This window comes from Neoarius graeffei, chromosome 5 (genome assembly GCF_027579695.1).
Source record: "Neoarius graeffei isolate fNeoGra1 chromosome 5, fNeoGra1.pri, whole genome shotgun sequence".
Lineage (NCBI taxonomy): Eukaryota > Metazoa > Chordata > Actinopteri > Siluriformes > Ariidae > Neoarius > Neoarius graeffei.
Window position 1 is genome coordinate 58,426,790 of NC_083573.1, and position 27,272 is coordinate 58,454,061.

General features: G+C 41.4%; 1 protein-coding gene across 3 annotated transcripts in view; it reads left to right on the forward strand.

The window, feature by feature from the left end:
- grik2 (glutamate receptor, ionotropic, kainate 2) overlaps positions 1–27,272 on the forward strand; it is a 269,503-nt gene that overhangs the window by 105,280 nt on the left and 136,951 nt on the right. For all 3 annotated transcript variants that reach the window (XM_060922148.1, XM_060922149.1, XM_060922151.1), the window contains exons 5-6: positions 14,937–15,118; positions 19,376–19,429. In XM_060922148.1, the coding sequence (XP_060778131.1) occupies positions 14,937–15,118; positions 19,376–19,429 (236 nt within the window). The remainder of the gene's footprint in view (positions 1–14,936; positions 15,119–19,375; positions 19,430–27,272) is intronic.

Genomic DNA, 27,272 nt, shown 5'->3' on the forward strand with positions numbered 1-27,272 from the left:
ACATGCTGACCACTTTAAAGGTGCAAAGTGTTTTTTTTTTTAAATTGTGACACAAACAATAATTAAGATTAAAAAACAGAAATCTGGAGTGTGCATAGGTATTCACCCCCCAAAGTCAATACTTTGTAGAGCCACCTTTTGCTGCAATTACAGCTGCAAGTCTCTTGGAGTATGTCTCTATTAGTTTAGCACATCTAGCCACTGGGATTTTTGCCCATTCCTCAAGGCAAAACTGCTCCAACTCCTTCAAGTTAAATGGGTTGCATTGGTGTACATTAAGCTTCAAGTTATACCTCAGATTCTCAATTGGATTGAGGTCTGGACTTTGATTAGACCAGGGGTTCTTAACCTTTTCTGCTTTGAGGCCCACCTATTCATACTTGAAACAAGTCGGGGCCCATTAAAAAGATCCCCAATTATTTTGGCTCATTTATTCTATTAGAATCTACAACCCTGATTCCAAAAAAGTTGGGACAAAGTACAAATTGTAAATAAAAACGGAATGCAATAATTTACAAATCTCGAAAACTGATATTGTATTCACAATAGAACATAGACAACATATCAAATGTCGAAAGTGAGACATTTTGAAATTTCATGCCAAATATTGGCTCATTTGAAATTTCATGACAGCAACACATCTCAAAAAAGTTGGGACAGGGGCAATAAGAGGCTGAAAAACCATACTGGGTGCCCGTGATCTTCGGGCCCTTAGACGGCACTGCATCACATACAGGCATGCTTCTGTATTAGAAATCACAAAATGGGCTCAGGAATATTTCCAGAGAACATTATCTGTGAACACAATTCACCATGCCATCCGCCGTTGCCAGCTAAAACTCTATAGTTCAAAGAAGAAGCCGTATCTAAACATGATCCAGAAGCGCAGACGTCTTCTCTGGGCCAAGGCTCATTTAAAATGGACTGTGGCAAAGTGGAAAACTGTTCTGTGGTCAGACGAATCAAAATTTGAAGTTCTTTATGGAAATCAGGGACGCCGTGTCATTCGGACTAAAGAGGAGAAGGACGACCCAAGTTATCAGCGCTCAGTTCAGAAGCCTGCATCTCTGATGGTATGGGGTTGCATTAGTGCAGGTGGCATGGGCAGCTTACACATCTGGAAAGACCCCATCAATGCTGAAAGGTATATCCAGGTTCTAGAGCAACATATGCTCCCATCCAGATGACGTCTCTTTCAGGGAAGACCTTGCATTTTGCAACATGACAATGCCAAACCACATACGGTACTGCATCAATTACAGCATTGTGGCTGCATAGAAGAAGGGTCCGGGTACTGAACTGGCCAGCCTGCAGTCCAGATCTTTCACTCATAGAAAACATTTGGCGCATCATAAAACGGAAGATACGACAAAAAAGACCTAAGACAGTTGAGCAACTAGAATCCTACATTAGACAAGAATGGGTTAACATTCCTATCCCTAAACTTGAGCAACTTGTCTCCTCAGTCCCCAGACGTTTACAGACTATTGTAAAGAGAAAAGGGGATGTCTCACAGTGGTAAACATGGCCTTGTCCCAACTTTTTTGAGATGTGTTGTTGTCATGAAATTTAAAATCACCTAATTTTTCTCTTTAAATGATACATTTTCTCAGTTTAAACATTTGATATGTCATCTATGTTCTATTCTGAATAAAATATGGAATTTTGAAACTTCCACATCATTGCATTCCATTTTTATTTACAATTTGTACTTTGTCCCAACTTTTTTGGAATCGGGGTTGTAATAATACATTGAAAAAGTGTATTAATTGGATGCAACATCACTCCCTGTTACAGATGGGAGCCCAGGAATTAAATAAGTGCAATAAAAACAAACTGTTTTAATTGTAGGTATTGTATTTAAAACTGTATGGATGTACCAGAAACCAACATAAAACCATGCATGCGGGTCATTCTCAGTCAAAAGGGATTAATGATCCAAAAGTGGAGTCTGGTCCATTCACACAAGAACTATAAACATATTATAAACATATTGCCATGTTTGTGTTCAGCAAATAAACAAGTTATTAAAACCAAGAAGTACATGCAAAAGAAGTGGATATGAAACCACTCAATGGGATAGATCCTTACATGCTAACAAAGAAGGATTTTTCCTATAAGTTGGAAAATTATCCATCCGTTGAGTTCTCCGACATCTCAAACTACCTGGTGCTGCAGACATCGTTCTACACGGACAAACAGATGAAAACCTGGAAGAGCACGGAGGTGTACAACTTTTTATACATGGCTGGGTTAAAGATCTGGTGATCAGGACACTACAAGATAGACAACAGTAGATGGTCTAAGTGCAGGAAAAGTGTTTATTAGCAGGCGTGATATTTAAGTCAAGTCAAGTTTATTTTTATAACGCTTTTAACAATAGACATTGTCACAAAGCAGCTTTACAGAGAATTAAAGACTTTAAACATGAGCTAATTTTATCCCTAATTTATCCCTGATGACTAAGCCTGTGGCGACGGTGGCAAGGAAAAACTCCCTCAGATGACATGAGGAAGAAACCTCGTGAGGAACCAGACTCAAAAGGGAACCCATCCTCATCTGGGTGATGACAGATAGCGTGATTATAAATAACTCGCTTCTATAACTGTGTCCTATGGAGTCACAAAGTATAACTGTGTAACCAGAAAATTCATTATAGTTTTAACATGAAGTCTGTTTTGTTGACGTTATAAACTGTTCACTGATAGAAACTTGAGTGCAAAACTGTTCATGACAACTGCAGTCCTAAATTAGCAAGTCAACTGTAGTCCTCAGACATAAGTGCATTACTGTAAGTGTCCAGAACCATCTTCCAAATGTTTTTTTTTTTTACAAAAGCAAAACTGAAAGCAGAGTATTTAAACAGCGTTATAAACATTGCTCGAAACAAATGTGACTTTGATAATGATGACACTTCGCAAAGCCTCTGTGAAAACAGCTTCCATATCTACCGGTATGTGTGCTCACATGAAGTGAGTCTCAAGCACGCAAAGGCGCGACAGTCAAATGTTCACCTGCTGTGTGACCACAATTTTTAGCTCACGTGTATATCTCCACCAAAATGCCTCATTTTCATTGATAACCCATCGCAAAGCATCGCGAGCTGTAATGTGACTGTAGCTTAATGTGATGTCGTGACATCGGATGCAACCTAGCAGTTGTACTCTACTATGAGTAAAAATTAGCTTCCACTTAAGGAAAAATTCATGGCCCACGAGATGGGACTTCACGGCCCACTAATGGGCTGTGGCCCAGTGGTTGAGAAACAATGGATTAGAGCATTCCAAGACATTTAAATGTTTCCTTTTAAACCACTGCAGTATAGCTTTAGCAGTATGTTTAGGGTCATTGTCCTGCTGGAATGTGAACCTTCATCCCAGTCTCAAACCTCTGGCCGACTCAAACAGGTTTTCCTTCAGAATTGCCCTGTATCTAGTGCCATCCATCTTTCCTTCAGTTCTGACCAGCTTTCCCGTCCCTGCAGATGAAAAACATCCTCACAGCATGATGCTGCCACCACCATGCTTCACTGTAGGAATGGTGTTCTCAGGGTGTTGGGTTTGCACCACACATGGCATTTCCCATGATGGCCAAAAAGTTCAATTTTAGTCTCATTTGATCAGAGAATCTTCTTCCATTTGTTTGGGGAGTCTGCCACATGCTGTTGGGCAAACTCCAAACGTGTTTTCTTATTTTTTCCTTTAAGCAATGACTTCTTTCTGGCCACTGTTCCATAAAGCCCCGCTCTGTGGAGTGTACGGCTTAAAGTGGTCCTATGGACAGATACCCGTACTTCCATTTCCGTTGTGGATCTTTGCAGCTCCTTCAGTGTTATCTTTGGTGTCTTTGTTGCATCTCTGATTAATGCCCTCCTTGCCTGGTCTGTGAGTTTTGGTGGGCGGCCTTCTCTTGTTAGGTTTGTAGTGGTGCCATATTCTTTCCATTTTGCTATAATGAATTTAATAATGCTCCCTGGGATATTCAAAGTTTGGGATATTTTTTATAACCCAACCCTGATCTATACTTCTCCACAACTTTGTCTCTGACCTGTTTGGAGTGCTCCTTGGTTTTCATGTTGCTTGCTTCGTAGTGTTGCAGAGTCAGGGTCCTTCCAGAACTGGTTGATTTATACAGACATTATGTGACAGATCATGTGACACTTTGATTGCACACAGGTGGATCTTAATCAACTAATTATGTGACTTATGAAATGAATTGGTTGGACCAGCTCTTATTTAGGGGTTTCATACGAAGGGGGGGGGAATACTTATGCACACTGTTTTTTCATCTTGATTATTGTTTGTCACAATAAAACAACCATTTTCAGCTTTAAAGTGGTAGGCATGTTGTATAAATCAAACGGTGCTAACCCTCCAAAACTCCATTTTAATTCCAGCTTGTAATGCGACAAAACAGGACGAACACCAAGGGGGATGAAAACTTTTACAAGACACTGTACATGCATTTTCTCAAGGGATCTCATGTGACAGATCATGTGACACTTTGATTGCACACAGGTGGATCTTAATCAACTAAGTATTTGACTTCTCATCTCATCTCATTATCTCTAGCCGCTTTATCCTTCTACAGGGTCGCAGGCAAGCTGGAGCCTATCCCAGCTGACTACGGGCGAAAGGCGGGGTACACCCTGGACAAGTCGCCAGGTCATCACAGGGCTGACACATAGACACAGACAACCATTCACACTCACATTCACACCTACGGCCAATTTAGAGTCACCAGTTAACCTAACCTGCATGTCTTTGGACTGTGGGGGAAACCGGAGCACCCGGAGAAAGCCCACGCGGACACGGGGAGAACATGCAAACTCCACACAGAAAGGCCCTCGCCAGCCCCGGGGCTCGAACCCAGGACCTTCTTGCTGTGAGGCGACAGCGCTAACCACTACACCACCGTGCCGCCCAAGTATTTGACTTGTGAAGTGAATTGGTTGGACCAGCTCTTATTTCGGGGTTTCATACGAAAGGGGGTGAATACCTATGCACACTCCAGATTTCTGTTTTTTCATTTTAATTATTGTTTGTGTCACAAACAAACAAACAAACAAACAAACAAACAAACAAACAAACAAACAAACAAACAAACAAACAAACAGTGTGCACCTTTAAAGTGGTAGGCATGTTGTGTAAATCAAATGGTGATAACCCCCCAAAATTCATTTTAATTCTATCTTGTAATGCGACAAAACAGGACAAACACCAAGGGGGATGAATACTTTTGCAAGACACTGTATATGCACTTTCCTTATTTTGTACCATTTTATTGATATCAGTTATTATAATTGTGTGTGTGTGTGTGTGTGTGTGTGTGTGTGTGTGTGTGTGTGTGTGTGCAAACACCTATGCTTATGTAAGCTAAAGCTGAGTGTTTGAAAAGTACTTCAAGCTTGAGGCAAGAAGCTTGAATTGAGACAAGCACTGCTGGAGTGCACCCAATGTCTCCTAGGACCCCTTCAGTAATCTGTTTCAATTTGATCTGTGTGAGTGCACAAAACCAGCGACGCCATTCACAGTAATGAAGGAGCTAGCCCATCATATGCTTGGCTAGTGTTCCCTAGATTGTTTGGACTGTCACGCTACCATTTTTCCTAAGTGCCATTGTAATTTAAGACTTCTACATTTGTGCCCTAATAAGTACTTTGATGATTTCATCTCTATAAAATAGCCATTTTCACAAATACTCGTAATGACATTTTAATGAACATTTCCACAATTTGTGGTTCTTCTGTCTCGCTTGTTAAATACAGCCTTGCCATAGTTTGTTCTAAATCAGCGTTTATACCAAACATAAGATGATGCCAATTTTAATTACTGCTAAAAGCCCACGCTAAAGTACAGTGTCCTTGAAAGAGTTACTTTGGTGTGAAGATGGTCTAATAAGGTGCTGACATCTTATATTAAAAAGACAGCACCTTTTGGTAGTACCAGCAGTGCGTCTATGTGGCATGTTGACAAGGTGTTTAAGCATGCACCAGGCATGATGTTGCGACGCAGATGCTCTTCTAGACTCGCTAAATGGCTTGTGGTTATGCTCATTGCTCCAGCCAAGCAAGACAGTAGTGCGGTGGAAATTCTCTCTATACCCTAATCTGCCAGCGTTGCTGACTCCTTATTTTCAACTCTAGTGCTGCTGAATGTGAAAATAGGAATGAAAAATTACTGAGAGAATGCATGCATGCACGTGTGTAATTTCCACAAAGTAGAATGCCTCTGCCCTTCATACTGGCTCTTAAAACCTGTGACCGGAAAGTTGCTTTAACCTGCCTATAATTTGTTCAACACGTTTAATTGAACTTAAATAAGCCTGCCCATGCAGCAAAAGCTACCTTCACGTCTGACCTGTATGTCAGCAACTCCCTGAGACAGGTTGGTATTCACTGCAAATCTTGCTCATCTGCACCCATTAGGATACATTCTGTGGTAGTGGGTCTGTCAGGCAGTGTTTTAGGTACTTTGGCAGGGAACACTTAAGCAGTGTTCCCTCCTCACATAGATTTATCAAAAGCTTTTATGTTTTATGCTCAAGAGGCTTCTAATAAACACAGTGAGGGGAGGAAATGTCAACGGTGAGTTAAATGGGGCTAGAAGCAGGTGGGAAATACCACTTAATACAAATCAGCAGTGACAACTGATCTTTTCCTTTTGTGCTCCTGCCATGTTTTCTGGGAGCATCTACATGTACTGTTCTACACCAGCAGGGCAGAGTGAATGAGCAGACATGACAGAATGAAAGCAAAGAAAAAGCCAAAGGCAACCAGTGCAACAGTATCAGATTTTTTTTTTTTTGAAGAGAACTGGTGTCAAAGCAGATGACAAAGCTAGGTTGACTAACTAACTGCAGTGCAGTGATCTCTGCAGTCTCAGGGGTGAACCTCTATATATCTTACATAGCATAAATCAATGGCTGCACTTCAAAGCAATTTTAGCACATTTTTACTTGCTACATGTTTAGTATTAGAAAAATATTGACTGTTTAGCAATAAAGAATGGCATCTATTGGTGCATTTTTCTGTACCATGTGCACCTGTGAAAATGATATTGCGTTCATGTGCATGACAGACAGCTCGATTCAGGAAACTGTTGCCACCTTTTATAATGGCATTTATTCTTTTTAAAAGTAATATTTAACATTTTTGTACATCACTTGGAATTTTTATTAGCCATGATGCAAAGTTAACCTGTACACATATAGTGGTGCTTGAAAGTTTGTGAATCCTTTAGAATTTTCTATATTTCTGTATAAATATGACCTAAAACATCATCAGATTTTCACACAAGTCCTAAAAGTAGATAAAGAGAACCCAGTTAAACAAATGAGACAAAAATATTATACTTGGTCATTTATTTATTGAGGAAAATGATCCAATATTACATATCTGTGAGTGGCAAAAGTATGTGAACCTTTGCTTTCAGTATCTGGTGTGACCCCCTTGTGCAGCAATAACTGCAGCTAAACATTTCCGGTAACTGTTGATCAGTCCTGCACGCCGGCTTGGAGGAATTTTAGCCTATTCCTCCATACAGAACAGCTTCAACTCTGGCATGTTGGTGGGTTTCCTCACATGAACTGCTTGCTTCAGGTCCTTCCACAACATTTCGACTGGATTAAGGTCAGGACTTTGACTTAGCCATTCCAAAACATTAACTTTATTCTTCTTTAACCATTCTTTGGTAGAACGACTTGTGTGTTTAGGGTCGTCGTCTTGCTGCATAACCCACCTTCTCTTGAGATTCAGTTCATGGACAGATATCCTGACATTTTCCTTTAGAGTTCGCTAGTATAATTCAGAATTCATTGTTCCATCAATGATGGCAAGCCGTCCTGGACCAGATGCAGCAAAACAGGCCCAAACCATGATACTACCACCACCATGTTTCACAGATGGAATAAGGTTCTTATGCTGGAATGCAGTGTTTTCCTTTCTCCAAACATAACGCTTCTCATTTAAACCAAAAAGTTCTATTTTGGTCTCATCCATCCTCAAAACATTTTCCCAATAGCCTTCTGGCTTGTCCACATGAGGCCACACCAATTCGATTAGTTGGTTCTCGGAATCGCCGCTTGAAGAAAATGCAAAATGAAAAAAAATCGAAATCGACTGCAGGTTGAGGTCATGTGACGTCGAAAACCAATCAAATTGCCCCTTTCACTTTAGATAAAGACTTGTGGAAGAAACATGCCTGTGGAGGGGAATCCTGCAAAGCCTGTGTTTGTGATTGTTAGGATTTTCAGCGAACAGAAGCGTAAAATCTTTGACAGGTGTGTTGAAATTGAAGAGGGGGAAAACTTTGCACAGTTGTACTCAAGATGCCGTGAGCTTGTTACCCTGCGATGTGCCAACTTGGACAACAACTCTGTGGAGGTGGGTTTGATTTATATATTTCATTGATTGATGTGAGGGGCAAACAAAAAATTATTCGAAGCATTTAGCCATCAGAAGTAGCCTACTCCTGGTCAAATCTTTTTTTCTGTGCATTGTAGATGTTCAATTGACTGTAATTCAATCATTTATTTAGCCTATCTGTTTACTGGTTTGCCTGGTAAAAGACGTGCAGCCAGAGCTAGCCCTTACTGCATATGGGTGGAAATAAGATAAGCTATTAAAACAGCCATATGAAATGTGCAACAATAATGTATTGTCTTTGTTTTGTTTCTCTATTATGAAAGCCCTCTATTTCCACCGCTAATTTTACCATCAGAGCATTTTTTAAATTTTATTTTTATTTCGTGCCCTCGCTTCATATTTTTCCTGAAAAAAATCCAAGAACCAACTAATTAAATTGGTTGCTAAATCTTTAGCAAATTGCAGACGAGCAGCAATGTTCTTTTTGGAGAGCAGTGGCTTTCTCCTTGCAACCCTGCCATGCACACCATTGTTGTTCAGTGTTCTCCTGATGGTGGACTCATGAACATTAACATTAGCCAATGTGAGAGAGGCCTTCAGTTGCTTAGAAGTTATCCTGGGGTCCTTTGTGACCTCGCCGACTATTACACGCCTTGCTCTTAGAGTGATCTTTGTTGGCCGACTACTCCTGGGGAGGGTAACAATGGTCTTGAATTTCCTCCATTTGTACACAATCTGTCTGACTGTGGATTGGTGGAGTCCAAACTCTTTCGAGATGGTTTTGTAACTTTTTCCAGCCTGATGAGCATCAACAATGCTTTTTCTGAGGTTCTCAGAAATCTCCTTTGTTTGTGCCATGATACACTTCCACAAACGTGTGTTGTGAAGATCAGACTTTGATAGATCCCTGTTCTTTAAATAAAACAGGGTGCCCACTCACACCTGATTGTCATCCCACTGATTGAAAACACCTGACTCTAATTTCACCTTCAAATTAACTGCTAATCCTAGAGGTTCACATACTTTTGCCACTCACAGATATGTAATATTGGATCATTTTCCTCAATAAATAAATGACCAAATATAATATTTTTGTCTCATTCGTTTAACTGGGTTCTCTTTATCTACTTTTAGGACTTGTGTGAAAATTTGATGATGTTTTAGGTAATATTTATGCAGAAATATAGAAAATTCTAAAGGATTTACAAACTTTCAAGCACCACTGTACATATATCTAGTGTGCTCTGTGATACATGTTCACCAGGGTACAAAATACTAGAAGGGTCCATCATCTGTGTAATAAAAAGCATTTTTATTTACCTTATATCAAAACCACCATGGCTGAACAGGAGTAAGCAAGTCAAGTTTTCAGTAGCTAGACACGCCCTTGGTCAGTATATCCAAAGGCTATACTGACCAAGGGCATGTCTAGCTACTGAAAAGCCCAGGGACTAAGTCAGATTTTCCTGGGGTTTGTATTTTTTAAGGGAGATTGGCGTCAATAGGTTGGCAAGGTTATATCTCACTTTACAAGAAATATCATCACCCACACACATTCAAAGGTTATTACAGCTTTATTAGTGATTTTTGCACTGCTCTTTTTAAATTTATGTCGTTCACTTCAGTTTCTGTCTCATTATTAAGTTATTATTATTAACACCCATAATATCTCAGGAAACTGAGGCATGTGTCAATTGACTATTATATATCACTAGTAAAATTTATCATCAGTTTAATAAAAATATATAATTTCTCACTCACATATCTCTCCTTTAGGACCACAAAGACAAATTCTAAGCTACATTATTATATTACAACATTCAAAATTCTAGATGACGTCCCATATCACAAGACTATGATCATATAAATATAGTGGTGCTTGAAAGTTTGTGAATCCTTTAGAATTTTCTATATTTCTGCATAAATATAGCCTAAAGCATCATCAGATTTTCACACAAGTCATAAAAGCAGATAAAGAGAACCCAGTTAAACAAATGAGACAAAATATTATACTTGGTCATTCATTTGTTGAGGAAAATGATCCAATATTACATGTCTGTGAGTGGCAAAAGTATGTGAACCTCTAGGATTAGCAGTTAATTCGAAGGTGAAATAAGAGTCAGGTGTTTTCAATCAATGGGATGACAATCAGGTGTGAGTGGGCACCCTGTTTTATTTAAAGAACAGGGCTCTATTAAAGTCTGATCTTCACAACACATGTTTGTGGAAGTGTATCATGGCACAAACAGAGGAGATTTCTGAGGGCCTTAGAAAAAGTGTTGTTGATGCTCATTAAGCAGGAAAAGGTTACAAAACCATCTCTAAAGAGTTTGGACTCCACCAATCCACAGTCAGACAGATTGTGTACAAATGGAGGAAATTCAAGACCATTGTTACCCTCCCCAGGAGTGGTCGACCAACAAGTCAAGTCAAGTCAAGTTTATTTGTATAACGCTTTTAACAATAAACATTGTCACAAAGCAGCTTTACAGAATTTGAACAACTTAAAACATGAGCTAATTTTATACCTAATCTATCCCTAATCTATCCCCAATGAGCAAGCCTGTGGTGACGGTGGCAAGGAAAAACTCCCTCAGACAACATGAGGAAGAAACCTCGAGAGGAACCAGACTCAAAAGGGAACCCATCCTCATTTGGGCAACAACAGACAACATGACTATAACATTAACAGTTTAAACATAAAGTCAGTTTCGTTGATGTTATAACCTCTTCATTGATGGAAACTTGAGTGCAAAACTGTTCATGACAACTGCAGTCCAAAAGTTAGCAAGTCAACTGTAGTCCTCAGCCATAAAAGCATTACTGTAAGAGTCCAGAGCATCCTCCAGGTGTGACTTTCAACTGTCCACATGGGGCTGTCCTCCACAGGAGCGATGTGATGAGGCTCCAACCAGACACAGGGCACCAGGATGGATCAGGACTTGACTTGACTTGACATCCCAGAGTTGACCAACAAAGATCACTCCAAGAGCAAGGCGTGTAATATTCGGCGAGGTCACAAAGGACCCCAGGATAACTTCTAAGCAACTGAAGGCCTCTCTCACATTGGCTAATGTTAATGTTCATGAGTCCACCATCAGGAGAACACTGAACAACAATGGTGTGCATGGCAGGGTTGCAAGGAGAAAGCCACTGCTCTCCAAAAAGAACATTGCTGCTCGTCTGCAGTTTGCTAAAGGTCACATGGACAAGCCAGAAGGCCATTGGAAAAATGTTACGTGGACGGATGAGACCAAAATAGAACTTTTTGGTTTAAATAAGAAGCGTTATGTTTGGAGAAAGGAAAACACTGCATTCCAGCATGAGAACCTTATCCCATCTGTGAAAGATGGTGGTGGTAGTATCATGGTTTGGGCCTGTTTTGCTGCATCTGGGCCAGGATGGCTTGCCATCATTGATGGAACAATGAATCCTGAATTATACCAGCGAATTCTAAAGGAAAATGTCAGAACATCTGTCCATGAACTGAATCTCAAGAGAAGGTGGGTCTTGCAGCAAGACAACGACCCTAAGCACACAAGTCGTTCTACCAAAGAATGGTTAAAGAAGAATAAAGTTAATGTTTTGGAATGGCCAAGTCAAAGTCCTGACCTTAATCCAGTCGAAATGTTGTGGAAGGACCTGAGGCAAGCAGTTAATGTGTGGAAACTCACCAACATCCCCAAGTTGAAGCTGTTCTGTATGGAGGAATGGGCTAAAATTCCTCCAAGCTGGTGTGCAGGCCTGATCAACAGTTACCAGAAATGTTTAGTTGCAGTTATTGCTGCACAAGGGGGTCACACCAGATACTGAAAGCAAAGGTTCACATACTTTTGTCATTCACAGATATGTAATATTGGATCATTTTCCTTAATAAATAAATGACCAAGTATAATATTTTTGCCTCATTTGTTTAACTGGGTTCTCTTTATCTACTTTTAGGACTTGTGTGAAAATCTGATGATGTTTTAGGTCCTCTTTATGCAGAAATATAGAAAATTCCAAAGGGTTCACAAACTTTCAAGCACCACTGTATGTCTTCCAAGTTTCCCTCACACATGCACACACATAAATACCATTTTCTCCAATGCATCCAGGCTCAGTTAACTGCAGCAACTCATTTGTGGTGTCTGGACAACACAAATTTATGTTGACATTAATATTGCGTGGCAAAACAAAAAAACTATTTTATCCCTATATGTGACTAATATGCCAAAGGCTGGCTATGCTATGGAGCCTGGCTGATTCTGCGTACGCTACATGTCGCATCAAAACATATAATTAAATTATGTCAGGGCAACTATTGGTGTCTACATGAACACAAATTGCTGCTGACCTGTTAAATAAATTTATTCAGGGCAAATAGACCACCACTGTAGATATTCATTAAATCACTCAAACGTCTGAGCTTGCCTGGGACACTAATCATACAGACCCTACACTGTAAATTCAACATAACCAGGCTACACAGAGCGGGTTTTGTGCATCAATATAATTTAATAGGTTACATTTTTGATACATTCTATATACACACCCACGGTCGATGACTTACCATCTGTTTTCATCTTGAAAAATCCAAAAATAGTGTATTGTTTTTTTGAAGTTGTCTTCCAACCAGTTCTGAATGTTCTTCTGTTCAAGTCAAGTCAAGTTTATTTGTATAGCGGTTTTGACAACAGACTTTGTCACAAAGCAGCTTTACAGAAAATTAAAGGCCTTAAACATGAGCTAATTTTATCCCTAATTTATTCCCAATGAGCAAGCCTGTGGTGATGGAGGCAAGGAAAATCTCCCTCAGACAACACGAGGAAGAAACCTTGAGAGGAACCAGACTCTAAAGGGAACCCATCCTCATTTTGGTGATAACAGATAACATGATTATAAATAACTCGCTTCTATAACAGTGTCCTATATAGTCACAAAGTATAACTGTGAAACCAGGAAATTCATTATAGTTTTAACATGAAGTCTGTTTTGTTGAAATTATCGCCTGTTTCTTGATGGAGACTTGAGCACAAAACTGTTCATGGCAACTGCAGTCCTAAAGTTAGCAAGTCAACTGTAGTCCTCAGACATAAGTGCATTACTGTAAGTGTCCAGAGCGTCTTCCAAGTGCAACTTTCAACTGTCCATATGGGGCCATCCTCCACAGGAGCGATGTGATGAGACTCCAGCCAGACGTAGGGCATCAGGATGGATCAGGCAGGTCCAAGGAGCAGAAGAGGTCAGCATCACTGGTGTCTCAGGATTGACATGTAACCCAGAGGGACAGACAGAGGGAAGAGGGGGGAGAGAAAGAGAGAGAGAAAACACAGGTTGTTAGGTATGCCCAGTGTCACCTAATGAGTAAGAACAGTATACATTTTACACTGAGTGCAAACAGGGATTCCGGCAAAACTAACTACGACAGCATAACTAAAAGGGGAGAGGCAGAAGGTAACACAGATATGAGGGCACCCTGGGACATAAAGCAGCTGGCCACTACACCGTCAACAAACCCGAGTGAGTTCTGTTGGTTACCAAAATTTTGAATGTGGACTGTGTAATGTTCAATTATGTTCCCCCTTCCATCTCTGTCTTCAGATGCTGCAAGTCAAGTTCTGATCTGTTTCAGTCAGTTGTTTTCTATTAATCTCTTACTTTTTTGAGGGTGAAAATACCTGGGACTAGGCTCAAAATACCTGGGGCTATAGCCCTGAGTGATAGGGCCTAATGACAATAAAGTATATTCATTTTGACGCCACTGATACTGACTACTGATGGGAATACCGATCCTCGAGAGTGAGCCCAATTATTTGGCTCAGCTCATCAATAAGAGTTGACCCTTTCACCTCCCAGATGACCCTTTCACCTCCTAGATGACTCATTGCTATTTTTATTTCCAAACCAGAAGACATTTTGCGACATTATGACTGGTGATTGTTTTATGGCTGAAATTATTTTATGAAATTTTACTCTTCCACATATTTAACAAAATAGCTTTACATTGCATTATATTTTATAAAATGCTTTCTGTTTAAATGCTTGTTAAATTATAGTAAAAAGACCTTCATTAATTTATTGTGCTTGCCGTCTCTGAGCTGTGTTAAGAAGTAACAGTAGCTACTGTTAAAGCAAAGTAAAGTTAAAGTAAAACTGTACTTTACAATCCAGAAATTGCTAAGAACAGGATTGCAGGACAGTATAAAGACAAAAACAGAAATAGAGAGCAACCGACAAAGGAGGAGAGAGAGAGTATAGCAGTCAGAAAATTTCAGAGAGGGATAGATTTCATTACAATTAAACTCATATTAGAAATCCATTGTTAGGGCTTCCTTATCTTCTTCTAATTGAAGTCAAGGGAATTGAATGAATGCAATTTCAATGATTCCAGATCCATATTTGTAATGTGTAAGTCAAAACGCTGAGCCAACTCTGAATAATAGTGAAAATTGTGCAAGTTATGCATTTACAAAATCTCATTTCTCTCTCTCTCTCTCTCTCTCTCTCTCTCTCTCTCTCTCTCTCTCTCTCTCTCTCCCCTTCTTTATCTCTTTCTGGCTCTATTCCTTTCCATCTCTCTTTCTTTCAGGTCTTATCCGGTTACAGGAGCTCATTAAGGCACCCTCTCGTTACAATATCCGGTTAAAAATCCGACAGCTGCCAGCAGAGACGAAAGACACCAAGCCGCTTCTTAAGGAGATGAAGCGAGGGAAAGAGTTCCATGTGATCTTTGATTGTGGCCATGAGATGGCAGCTACCATTCTCAAACAGGTGAGCTTCAAATATATTGTACAAGCATAAAAAAAAACAATCTTGCTCATTAGTCCAATATTATCAATTTTTCATTTTCTATACAAATTGCTTTTTTAGGCTGAGGCTTCAGTATCAGACAAAACAGAACCTAATCAGCCAAACCCAGCTGAAAGTTGTCATGTTTCTCCAGAAGAGATAATTAAATCTTAAAGATATTATGATTGATGTTTTCAGCAACATTTCTAATCAATTTCTGAATACAAGAATTGTAATGGAAGTTAAAAAAATGCTCATCCAAGCCATATGTATTTCTAACAGGAAATGTAAAAGTGCTGTCCTAGTTTCCTGTAAACCATTTCTAGGCAACTATTTTTTTGTTTGTTTGTTTGTTTGTTTGTTTTGTTTTCCAGTGTAAGATTGTGATTGCTCATGTGTCATGATTAGTATGGAGCTGAATGAGGCTCAGTCCTCATCTAAGTTACACTACTGGCCATGTGGCATGGTGAAGCTGCTTGGCATGCTTGGAGCACTCTGCTGAGGCCAGGATAACCAAACTGGCATCAGGAGGCAAGGGACTTCGCCATCCAACATTTAAAATGAGGATGCGGCCAGTTGTGTTCTCTCTGGGACCCTGCTCACAGATGGCACACAGTCAGAATTAGGCAGAGCTAAGCAGTGTGTTAAGCATGTGAGACAAATATGGGGCAGTACTGTGGCTTACTGTATATGACTTTCTGGCAATTCTTGCAATTCTTGTTTTCCTTTGCAAGAGAATTTTAAATATGCTTAGACTGCTGGACTATTGTCCCAAAGCCATATGGCTTAAAGGGTGGGGATGTTCAGTCTTGGGTATGGCAGCAGTTTGCCTCATGATGTACAGTATTTACTTGTCATCAAGGTCTACTTTCACAGCCAACTGTAACAAAATTCTAGTAGTTCAGACAAATCCAGGCCCTGATTTACTATTGGTTTGTGTGCATAAAAACATATTTAAACAATAAAACTGCAACAAACAAACAAATAAATAAACAGATATATAGACACCCCCAAGCCTATTTCCTCAGAGGGTTTATAGAGGTTTGCACCTTTCATCTGTGTAAAATAGCGTCTTGTACATTTTCTGTGCTGTGTTTTGTATTGTATACGCAATTTGGAGCATTTCTGTACAGGGTTGTATCAATGCAAATTAATTCATTTTACATCAACACTGGAGAATGGGGGAATGAAAAGTAAAATAACCAATGGATGGGTATTAAATTCATGGAAGCCTATTTCTGCCAGCTGAGGTCAGAATAAAACCATTATTTTATTAATTTGTTAAAATTTAGTCTCAGCATCTTAAAAAGGATACAATTATATTACTGTAAAAGTGGTTCCATATTAGATATGTATTTGTCGCACGGACACATGTCTAAGGTGGCACGGTGGTGTAGTGGTTAGCGCTGTCGCCTCACAGCAAGAAGGTCCGGGTTCGAGCCCCGTGGCCGGTGAGGGCCTTTCTGTGCGGAGTTTGCATGTTCTCCCCGTGTCCGCGTGGGTTTCCTCCGGGTGCTCCGGTTTCCCCCACAGTCCAAAGGCATGCAGGTTAGGTTAACTGGTGACTCTAAATTGACCGTAGGTGTGAATGTGAGTGTGAATGGTTGTCTGTGTCTATGTGTCAGCCCTGTGATGACCTGGTGACTTGTCCAGGGTGTACCCCGCCTTTCGCCCATAGTCAGCTGGGATAGGCTCCGGCTTGCCTGCGACCCTGTAGAACAGGATAAAGCAGCTAGAGATAATGAGATGAGATGAGATGAGATGAGATGAGATGAGATGAGATGAGATGAGATGAGATGAGATGAGACACATGTCTATCCCATCAGTGTGTAAAAAGGGTCCCATTTACACACACTAAACTTTGAGTTTACTGTATATTCACTTACCTTGGCTCGTGGGTGAACTTGTCTGAGACGGGCATTAAGGGCAGGAAAGGCTTAGCTTGGAAAACACTCAACAGCATGATGAATGTTTGGCAATCAAATCTATCTAGACAGCTAAAGCTTCGTTTCTTCTCAGCTAATGTCGAATCTGCTTTGCTTTATTGTAGCGAGGGCTGGACCCTCACAACTGCATTGGAGAAATCCCTAAATGGCAACTATACACGCATGCTCCGTAGGGTATTTAACATCAGCTGGAGAGACCATATTGCCAGTTCGGAGCTGTATGGTGACATCCCCCGTATCTTGGACAAGATTAGCTACAGGAGGCTTGGCCTTGTTGGTCATTCCTATTGCCACCCTGACCTTCCCGCAAGTCAGCTGGTGCTGTTGCACTCAACCCATAGTCATCTGAGCAGAGGCCACCCTCCAGCCACCTTTCTAGACACACTAATGAGGGACACTGGGGCTTAGGGTCTCTCTGAACTAACATCGTGCATCAACAATCATGATGACTGGGCCACCAGGCGTATCGCTCGGCTGAAGCCGCATTGATGATGATGATGATGATGATGATGATGATGAAACTTTATGAACAGAATGCACACACGTCTAAATTTTGGAATTCACGCTGTATTTTGAACTGCCTACAGGTGTTATACACATCACACAATTCTGTATAACAAATGTACAGCAGGTTTCAGTCTTCTGGAAGTCTCTGAGATCTGAACTTGGCACAACTATTGAGAACATGCAGGATATTGCAGATATTGGGCAACACTTTATATTAGTGTTGTGAATTGTTTTTGTGAACTGTGAATTCACGAATGAACAGTTAGTTGATAGTATATACACACATTAACAATGACATGACATCATTAACACACATTTCTTAATGCTTGAATACTGAACATGTAATGATTTGTTCAATACTATTATTTATGTATTGATTATTGTTATTGAACACGTAGACAATTATGCAATTATACCCGCGACACGGCTCACAACTGTACACACAAATTCATCAAATTGCACATGCAAATTAGTGGTCTTTATTTGAGATCTTAGTAAATAGGAAAGCATACCAGAATTTGCCAGATTAAAGCTTGATTTCTGTGGCTGGAAGAAATAGCATTCATTTGTGCCCAGCTGAAATGACATGAACCGTTGTTGGTGTTTACTCATAACATAGTGAGTGTCAATCCAACACTGGGGATTTTGCTGTGTACACTGCTGATATGAATGCTGCTTTTGGAAAAGTGTGCAAAAGTGTCTCCTCCATCAGCCACAATTGTCTCTTGGAGTTTTTGTAGTCCACCTGGTCACTTAGCTGCCTGACATAAGCTGCAATTACTCTCCTGACCCTGAACCATTCTATTCGCCCTCGCCTTTCCCTCACTATAATAATAATCTATGATTCATAATATTTTCAGCCCTCTGTACTGCTGTAGCACTCACCTGCTCATCTACAAGTGTTGGTTTATGCTGCATGGCACATAGCCAGACTGGTTAATGGCAGCCCTACACCAACGCAGTCCAGGATTGTACCCACTGTAATGGCAACAGCAATGAGTACACCACTAACATTTCCATTTGTGTTGGTAGAAAAGCAGGAGGGCAGCTTTAGCCCACTTGTGTGTTCATTGCAGCCATTCCAGCCAGCTGCTCTTTCTGAGTGTAGCCTCCTGAATTTTTCACGCTGCCCCCAAGAGGCACGATGATGAACTGAATGATTGGAACAGATCAGACACTTAAGCTCACTGATTGTTGCTGTATTGTTCCGTAGCACAACAGCTTGGCCCACAAGCTAATTAGCATTATGGATTGAGCCATCTATCTGTCTGTGAGGGATGCTAGCAAAATGCAGGTTTGGGTTTGAGAGTAGACCTGAGAGCTCGTTATCATTATGGAGACATACTGAAGAAAAGCCAAATCAAATCCCATCTGTGCGGTTGTTAGATTACTCAGTCCCAGAACCCGCTGGCTGTAAACAGGAAATCCACACTCATACCTCATGGATTTCAGCAGCTCTACTCTGTAAATGAAAAAACAAAACAAAAAAACTCATTGGTTATTGCAAACTGTTGTCATTTAGAGTAGGTGAGTGTTCTGAAGGGACAGAAAAGAGAGTGTGTGCTTCATAGGATAGAAGACAGACATTATTTATTTAATCTGATTCTGGCTTAATTCATGTTTCAATACCTACTGTATACAATACTGCAAGACAGGAAAATTACAGTATTGTCCATCGTGATTTCCTTGTAATTATTTGTTTCAGATTTACAACATAGCAGCACCATTGATGCAGTCAGCTTTATTGATATAACCTCTCTCTCTCTCTCTCTCTCTCTGTTTTCAGGCTCTTGCTATGGGGATGATGACAGAGTACTACCACTATATTTTTACTACACTGGTAAGAATCGATTCATTCATTCAATGCAGTTTATTCAACGTTTTTAACAATATTCATATTTACATTCATATTCCGGTCAAATGTTTGGAAGCTCCTGCTTATAGAATGGTTTTCTTCAATTTTACTATTTTCTACTACATACCCCATTTCTGAAAAAGTTGGGATATTTTCCAAAATGCAATAAAAACAAAAATCTGTGATTTGTTAATTCATGTGAACCTTTATTGAACTGACAAAAGTACAAAGAAAAGAGTTTCAATAGTTTTACTGACCAACTTAATTATATTTTGTAAATATAAACAAAGTTAGAATTTGATGCCTGCAACACACTCAAAAAAGTTGGGACAGAGGCATTATTACCGTTGTATTACAACCCCGATTCCAAAAAAGTTGGGACAAAGTACAAATTGTAAATAAAAACGGAATGCAATGATGTGGAAGTTTCAAAATTCCATATTTTATTCAGAATAGAACATAGATGACATACAGTTGAACTCAAAATTATTAGCCCCCCTTAAATTTTGGAACATTTTCCCAAATATCCTCCAAATGTTTAAAGCATTGATAAAAATTGATATACACAAACAATCACCAGTACTATTCAGATGTTTGTGGTGCATTTTGGAATATGAAATTAGTTTTAGGCTGTCTTTATATGAAATATGGTAAAAATGAGTTGGTCAAAAATATTAGCCCTCATGTGGATTCTTGCTTTTAAAACACAGTTAATTAACCAATCAGCTTTTAAACAACACCTGTGCAATCAATTGGCTTCCTAGCAACACCTGTAGTCAATTGGCTCCATTCAACAGTTTAAAAGGACTCCAAGGAACAGGGCATTTGAATGAATGAGGAGGATTACTATTTGTCACAATGCCGAAGACTAAAGAAATAAGTCTTGAACTCCGACAAAAGATTGTGGAGGCTCATGACAAGGGCCAAGGCTACACTGCCATTTCGAAGAGGTTTACAGTCTCCAGAACTGCAGCTCGGTGCATCATTGTCAAGTACAAGGAGACAAATTCGGTCAAGAACAAACCTGGTCGTGGACGCAAGTGTAAGATCTCAAGAACTCTGGAAAGAAAAATTGTCAGAGATGTCCGTAAAGAGCCCCGTACATCTGCAAAGGAAATTGTTGCTGACCTGGCCTCTTCTGGAGTTTGTGTGTCAAGGCACACTGTTGTGAGGGCTCTTCATCGGAATGGGCTTCGGGGCTATCGTCCCAGAAGAACCCCCTTACTAAAACATCGTCACATCAAAGCCCGACTAAAGTTTGCCCGTGAGTACTTGAAGAAGAAAGATGAGTTTTGGAAGTCTGTGCTTTGGTCAGATGAGACGAAATTGGAGCTGTTTGGGCATATGGACATTGCCTATGTATGGCGAAGAAAGGGAGAGGCCTTCAACCCTGTGAACACAGTTCCCACAGTTAAACATGGTGGTGGCAGCATCATGCTGTGGGGCTGTTTTGCAGCCTCAGGTACAGGCAGTCTGGTTCGGGTGCATGGCACCATGAAAAAGGAAGATTACCTAAAAATACTGAAGGAAAACATGCAGAAGTCTGCTCTTACTTTGCGCTTAGGTCGTCGTTGGGTCTTCCAGCAAGATAACGACCCAAAGCATACATCTAAAATAGTCCAGCAATACTTCAAGGATACCAAGACCAACGTCATACAGTGGCCTGCACAGAGCCCAGATCTCAATCCAATAGAAAACCTGTGGCAAGTGCTGAAAAAGAATGTCCATGCACGAAAACCATCCAATTTGGGCCAGTTGGAACAGTTTGCAATGGAGGAATGGGCCAAAATTCCTCAGGAGACCTGTGCCAACCTAGTGAAAAACTATTCCAAGAGGTTGTTGTCAGTTGTGGGTCAAAAAGGGTACACAATTGACTACTAATGGTCAGGGGGCTAATAATTTTGAACATCTCACTTTTGCTGTTTTTGGTTGAAACTCAGTGTGATAATAAGATATCGTAATGAAACTTGTTGGACAATGTCTTCATAGTGCATTTATTTCAAGAATAAAAACATTTGTTGTCAATGGTCATTTTCATGGAGAAATCAAGAATTATGTTCAATTCCACAAGGGGGGCTAATAATTTTGAGTTCAACTGTATCAAATGTTTAAACTGAGAAAATGTATCATTTAAAGAGAAAAATTAGGTGATTTTAAATTTCATGACAACAACACATCTCAAAAAAGTTGGGACAAGGCCATGTTTACCACTGTGAGACATCCCCTTTTCTCTTTACAACAGTCTGTAAACGTCTGGGGACTGAGGAGACAAGTTGCTCAAGTTTAGGGATAGGAATGTTAACCCATTCTTGTCTAATGTAGGATTCTAGTTGCTCAACTGTCTTAGGTCTTTTTTGTCGTATCTTCCGTTTTATGGTGCGCCAAATGTTTTCTATGGGTGAAAGATCTGGACTGCAGGCTGGCCAGTTCAGTACCCGGACCCTTCTTCTACGCAGCCATGATGCTGTAATTGATGCAGTATGTGGTTTGGCAATGTCATGTTGGAAAATGCAAGGTCTTCCCTGAAAGAGACGTCGTCTGGATGGGAGCATATGTTGCTCTAGAACCTGGATATACCTTTCAGCATTGATGGTGTCTTTCCAGATGTGTAAGCTGCCCATGCCACACGCACTAATGCAGCCCCATACCATCAGAGATGCAGGCTTCTGAACTGAGCGCTGATAACAACTTGGGTCGTCCTTCTCCTCTTTAGTCCGAATGACACGGCGTCCCTGATTTCCATAAAGAACTTCAAATTTTGATTCATCTGACCACAGAACAGTTTTCCACTTTGCCACAGTCCATTTTAAATGAGCCTTGGCCCAGAGAGGACGTCTGCACTTCTAGATCATGTTTAGATACGGCTTCTTCTTTGAACTATAGAGTTTTAGCTGGCAACGGCGGATGGCACGGTGAATTATGTTCACAGATAATGTTCTCTGGAAATATTCCTGAGCCCGTTTTGTGATTTCCAATACAGAAGCATGCCTGTATGTGATGCAGTGCCGTCTAAGGGCCCGAAGATCACGGGCACCCAGTATGGTTTTCCGGCCTTGACCAGTACGCACAGAGATTCTTCCAGATTCTCTGAATCTTTTGATGATATCATGCACTGTAGATGATGATATGTTCAAACTCTGCAATTTTACACTGTCAAACTCCTTTCTGATATTGCTCCACTATTTGTCGGCGCAGAATTAGGGGGATTGGTGATCCTCTTCCCATCTTTACTTCTGAGAGCTGCTGCCACTCCAAGATGCTCTTTTTATACCCAGTCATGTTAATGACCTATTGCCAATTGACCTAATGAGTTGCAATTTGGTCCTCCAGCTGTTCCCTTTTTGTACCTTTAACTTTTCCAGCCTCTTATTGCCCCTGTCCCAACTTTTTTGAGATGTGTTGCTGTCATGAAATTTCAAATGAGCCAATATTTGGCATGAAATTTCAAAATGTCTCACTTTCGACATTTGATATGTTGTCTAGGCTCTATTGTGAATACAATATCAGTTTTTGAGATTTGTAAATTATTGCATTCCGTTTTTATTTACAGTTTGTACTTTGTCCCAACTTGTTTGGAATTAGGGTTGTACATCAACTTTCTTTTTAATAACACTCTTTAATTGCATGGGAACTGAGGATACTAATTGTTTCAGTTTTGCAATTGGAGTTTTTGTCCATTCTTGCTTGATACAAGACTTTAGCTGCTCAGCAGTCTGTGGTCACCGTTGTCTGATTCTCTTCTTCATGATGCACCATACATTCTCAATAGGAGACAGATCTGGACTGGCAGCAGGCCAGTCAAGCACACACACTCTGTGTCTACGAAGCCATGCTATTGTAGGATGTGCAGAATGAGGCCTGGCATTGTCCTCTTGAAATAAGCATGGACTTTCTGGGAAGAGACGTTGCCTTGATGAATATGTATCTCTAAAATTCCAACATATGTCTCCACATCAGTGGTACCTTCACACACATGCAACTCACCCATGCTGTGGGCACTAATGCACCCCCATACCATTTTGCACCTTTCCCTGATAGCAAACTAAATGGTCATGTATACTTTTGGCATGGAGAATTCGACATCTGGTTTTCCCGAAAACAAGCTGAAAGGTGGACTCATCTGACCACAGCACACATTTCCTCTGTCTTTTGTTTGATCTGAGATGAGTTTGGGCCCAGAGAAATCGGCAGCATTTCTGAATCAAATTGATGAATGGCTTCCTCCTTGTGTAATACAGTTTAAGGTTGCATTTCTAGATGCAGTAGCAGACTGTGTTAAGTGACAATGGTTTTCTAAAGTACTCCTGAGCCCATGTGACTATGTTTGTCACATTATCATGATGATTTCTCAGACAGTGCCACTTGAGGGCTCGAAGGTTATGCACATTCAACAGTCCTTTACACACTGAGATGTCTCTGAATTCCCTAAATCTTTTCAGAATATTATGTACTATAGATTTTGAAAGACCTAAAATCTTGCATTGAGAAATATTCTTTTTGAGTTGAATAACAATTCTCTCATGAATTTGGCACGAAGGGGTGAGCCATGACCCATCCTTGCTTGCAAAGGATGCCTTTGGTGCATGCTCCTTTTATACCCAATTACAAAACCCTCATCTGCTACCAATTAACCTGCCTATTATGGAATCTTCCAAAATGGTGTTACTTGAATATCCTATAAACTTTTCAGTCTTATTTTGCCTCTGTCCCAACTTTTTTTGAGTGTGTTGCAGGCATCAAATTCTAATTTTGTTTATATTTACAAAATACAATTAAGTTGGTCAGTAAAACTATTAAAATCTTTTCTTTGTATTTTTGTCAGTTAAAATACAGTTCATGTGAATTCACAAATCACAGATTTTTGTTTTTATTGCATTTTGGAAAATAGCCCAACTTTTCCATGTCAGGGATGTATAGGAGACCGATGTATGTGCAGAAGATAGTGTATTTAATAAAAGTAACAACAGGCAAACAATCCAAGTCGGTGAGCAGAAATCATAAACGTTAAACAAAAAAGTCAGGTGAGACACAAACAGACTATCCAGGGCAGAGACGAAAGCACAATCAAACAGGAACAGGAATCAGGAAACCAGGAGATCGAAATGGAAACACGGCTCGGTAAAGTGTCACTATAAACTCAAAACTTCGCACTAAGCATGTATTGACACAGTGTTTATATAGGCGCACTGATTGAACCTTAGTCCTGTGCAGGTGTGCATCGTTAACGGTGCAAGTGTGTGAGTCCGCTTGGCGCGCACGCAGTCCAGAGCATGCCTGAGAGTCTGACTGATGCATGTGCCACGGCACGCAGGTGTGACAGACCCCCCCCCCCCCCCCCCCCAAGAGCTCCCTCCAGGAGCGTAAATCCATCCTTCCTGGTCCCGGGGATGAGGACCTGATGCTGGATGCCATGCCACTGGCGCATCACTCTGAGCCAACATGGCACCAGATACTTGGCTCAGGTGGGGGCTTGGGCTCAGGCTCAGGACAGGACTCGGATTCTGGACTGCAAGTGCGCTTGAGCTCAGGACAGGACTCAGACTCTGGGCTGGACACAGGCTCGAGCTCTGAACATGACTTGTACTCTGGACTGGATGTGGGCTTGAGCTCTGGACATGACTTGAACTCTGGACTGGACTCAGGCATGGGCTCGAGCTCTGGCCTGGACCTGCACTTAGGAATGGATGTGGGCTCGAGCTCTGGGCCTGACTTGGACTCTGGACTGGACTCAGGCATGGGCTCAAGCTCTGTCTGCGTATCATTCTGGTCCTGGTCAGGACCCAGTGGTGGGATGATGATGTCTTCATGGCCGGATGGTGGTGGAGTGACGACATCTTCATAGCTGGGCGGTGGTGGAGCGACGACGTCTTCATAGCCAGCTGAAGCAGAGGCCACCCTGTTGTCCTCTGGCTTGAGTTCTGGAACTGGTGCTGGTTCTGGCACTGGCTCTTGCGCTGGAGTGGGCACTGGCTCTAGCTCTGACTCTGGCATTGGCTCTAGTGCTGGTTCTGGCACTGGCTCTTGCACTGGAGCTGGCACTGGCTCTTGCACTGGAGCTGGCTTTGGCACTGGCTCAGACTCTGGCATTTGGTCTGGAATAGGTTCTGGCACTGGCTCTTGCACTGGAGCTGGCACTAGCTCTGGCACTGGCTCAGACTCTGGCATTGGCTCTGGCATGGGTTCTGGCACTGGCTCTGGCTCCGACTCTGGCACTAACTTAGGCATTGACTCAGATTCTGGCACTGGTTCTGGCACAGACTCTTGTGGTGGTCCTAGCTCTGGCTCTGGTTCAGTCACTGGCTCTGACTCTAGCTCTGGTTCCGGTTCTGGCTCTAGCTCTGGTTCTGACTCTGGCTCTTGCTCTAGCAGTGGCTCTGGCTCTGGTTCAGGCACTGGCTCTTGCTCAGGCTCTGGTGCTGACTCTGGCTCTTGCTCTAGCAGTGGCTCTGGCTCAGGTTCAGGCACAGGCTCTGGCTCTGATGCAGGCTCCGGCACTTGCCCTAGCTCTAGCTCTGGTTCCCGTTCAGACGCAGGCTCTGGCTCTTGCACTGGTTCTAGCTCTGGCTCTGATGCAGGCTTTGGCTCTTATACTGACTCTAGTTTTGGCTCTGGTTCAGGCTCTGGCTCTGGTTCAGGTGGTGGCTCTGGGCTTGATTGTGGGATGGGCTGTGAGACTGGCTCTGAAGCGATGGCCTCTAGGAGGAGCTCAGGAGCAAGTGTCTCGTCTGCTGTTGCTGTGTCAGCCACTGGGAGGAGCTCTGGAACAATGGCCTCCTCTGCTGTCGCTGCATTGGCCTCAGACATGATAGCCCCCTCCCAAAAAATTTAATGGGGGTCCTCCTCCTCTAAAGCCTCATAAATGTACCAGAGCATGACTTGAAAAGCCTGTGAGCTCTGAAGCTATTATGAGGTACTCGGCCCATCAGCATGCTTGTCGAGTAAGCCAGGAGATCATGCAGCGTACCCAGATAGGTTCTGGAGGCTTGGGTTCTTCAAGGTCTGCTTAAAAGAAGCCACACTGCATGCTGAATCCGCAAAGGTGGTATTCTCCATCATAAGGTGTTGGGGCGTATAGTCCAGTATGCTGAAAAACATGGCTAGGGTCTGAGGTATGGAAGTGGCTTGGAACACTTGTGCTACATTCATAGTTTGGCGAAGTATTCTGTCAGGGATGGGTAGGAGATGCATGTATGTGCAGAATATAGTTTATTTAATAAAAGTGACAACAGGCAAACAATCCAAAATGGCAAGCAAAAGGTCGGGTGAGGCACAAACGGACTATCCAGGGTACAGATGAAAGCACAATCAACAAACAGGAACAGGAGTCAGGAAACCAGGAGATTGAGATGGAAACATGGCTCGGTAAAGTGTCATTAATAACTCAATACTTTGCATTGAGCGTGTGTTAAAACAGTCCTTATATAGACATGCTGATGCCCCTTAATCCTGTGCAGGTGTGCATAGTTAATGGTGCATGTGTGAGAGTCCGCACGGTGCACGCGCAGTCCGGAGTGCACCTGAGAGTCTGTCTGGTGCACGTGCCAAGGCGTGCAGGTGTGACATTCCGAAAATGGGGATAGTAATTTAGATTAATAATGTAGAGATTAACACTCATTTGGAATTTTGCCGTGACCAAGAAAACCAAAACTATTTTATAATTTAAATTCTTAACCTTATTCTTGATGAAGCTTTACATACGCTTGGCATCTTCTTAACCAGCTTCGTGATAGAGCCTCACCCTGGAGGCTTTTTTAAAAGTTGCCAAATAGATATTTGTCAGCAGCATGTTTTGAGTTACAAAGAACCCCAAAACAAAACAAGTGTTGCG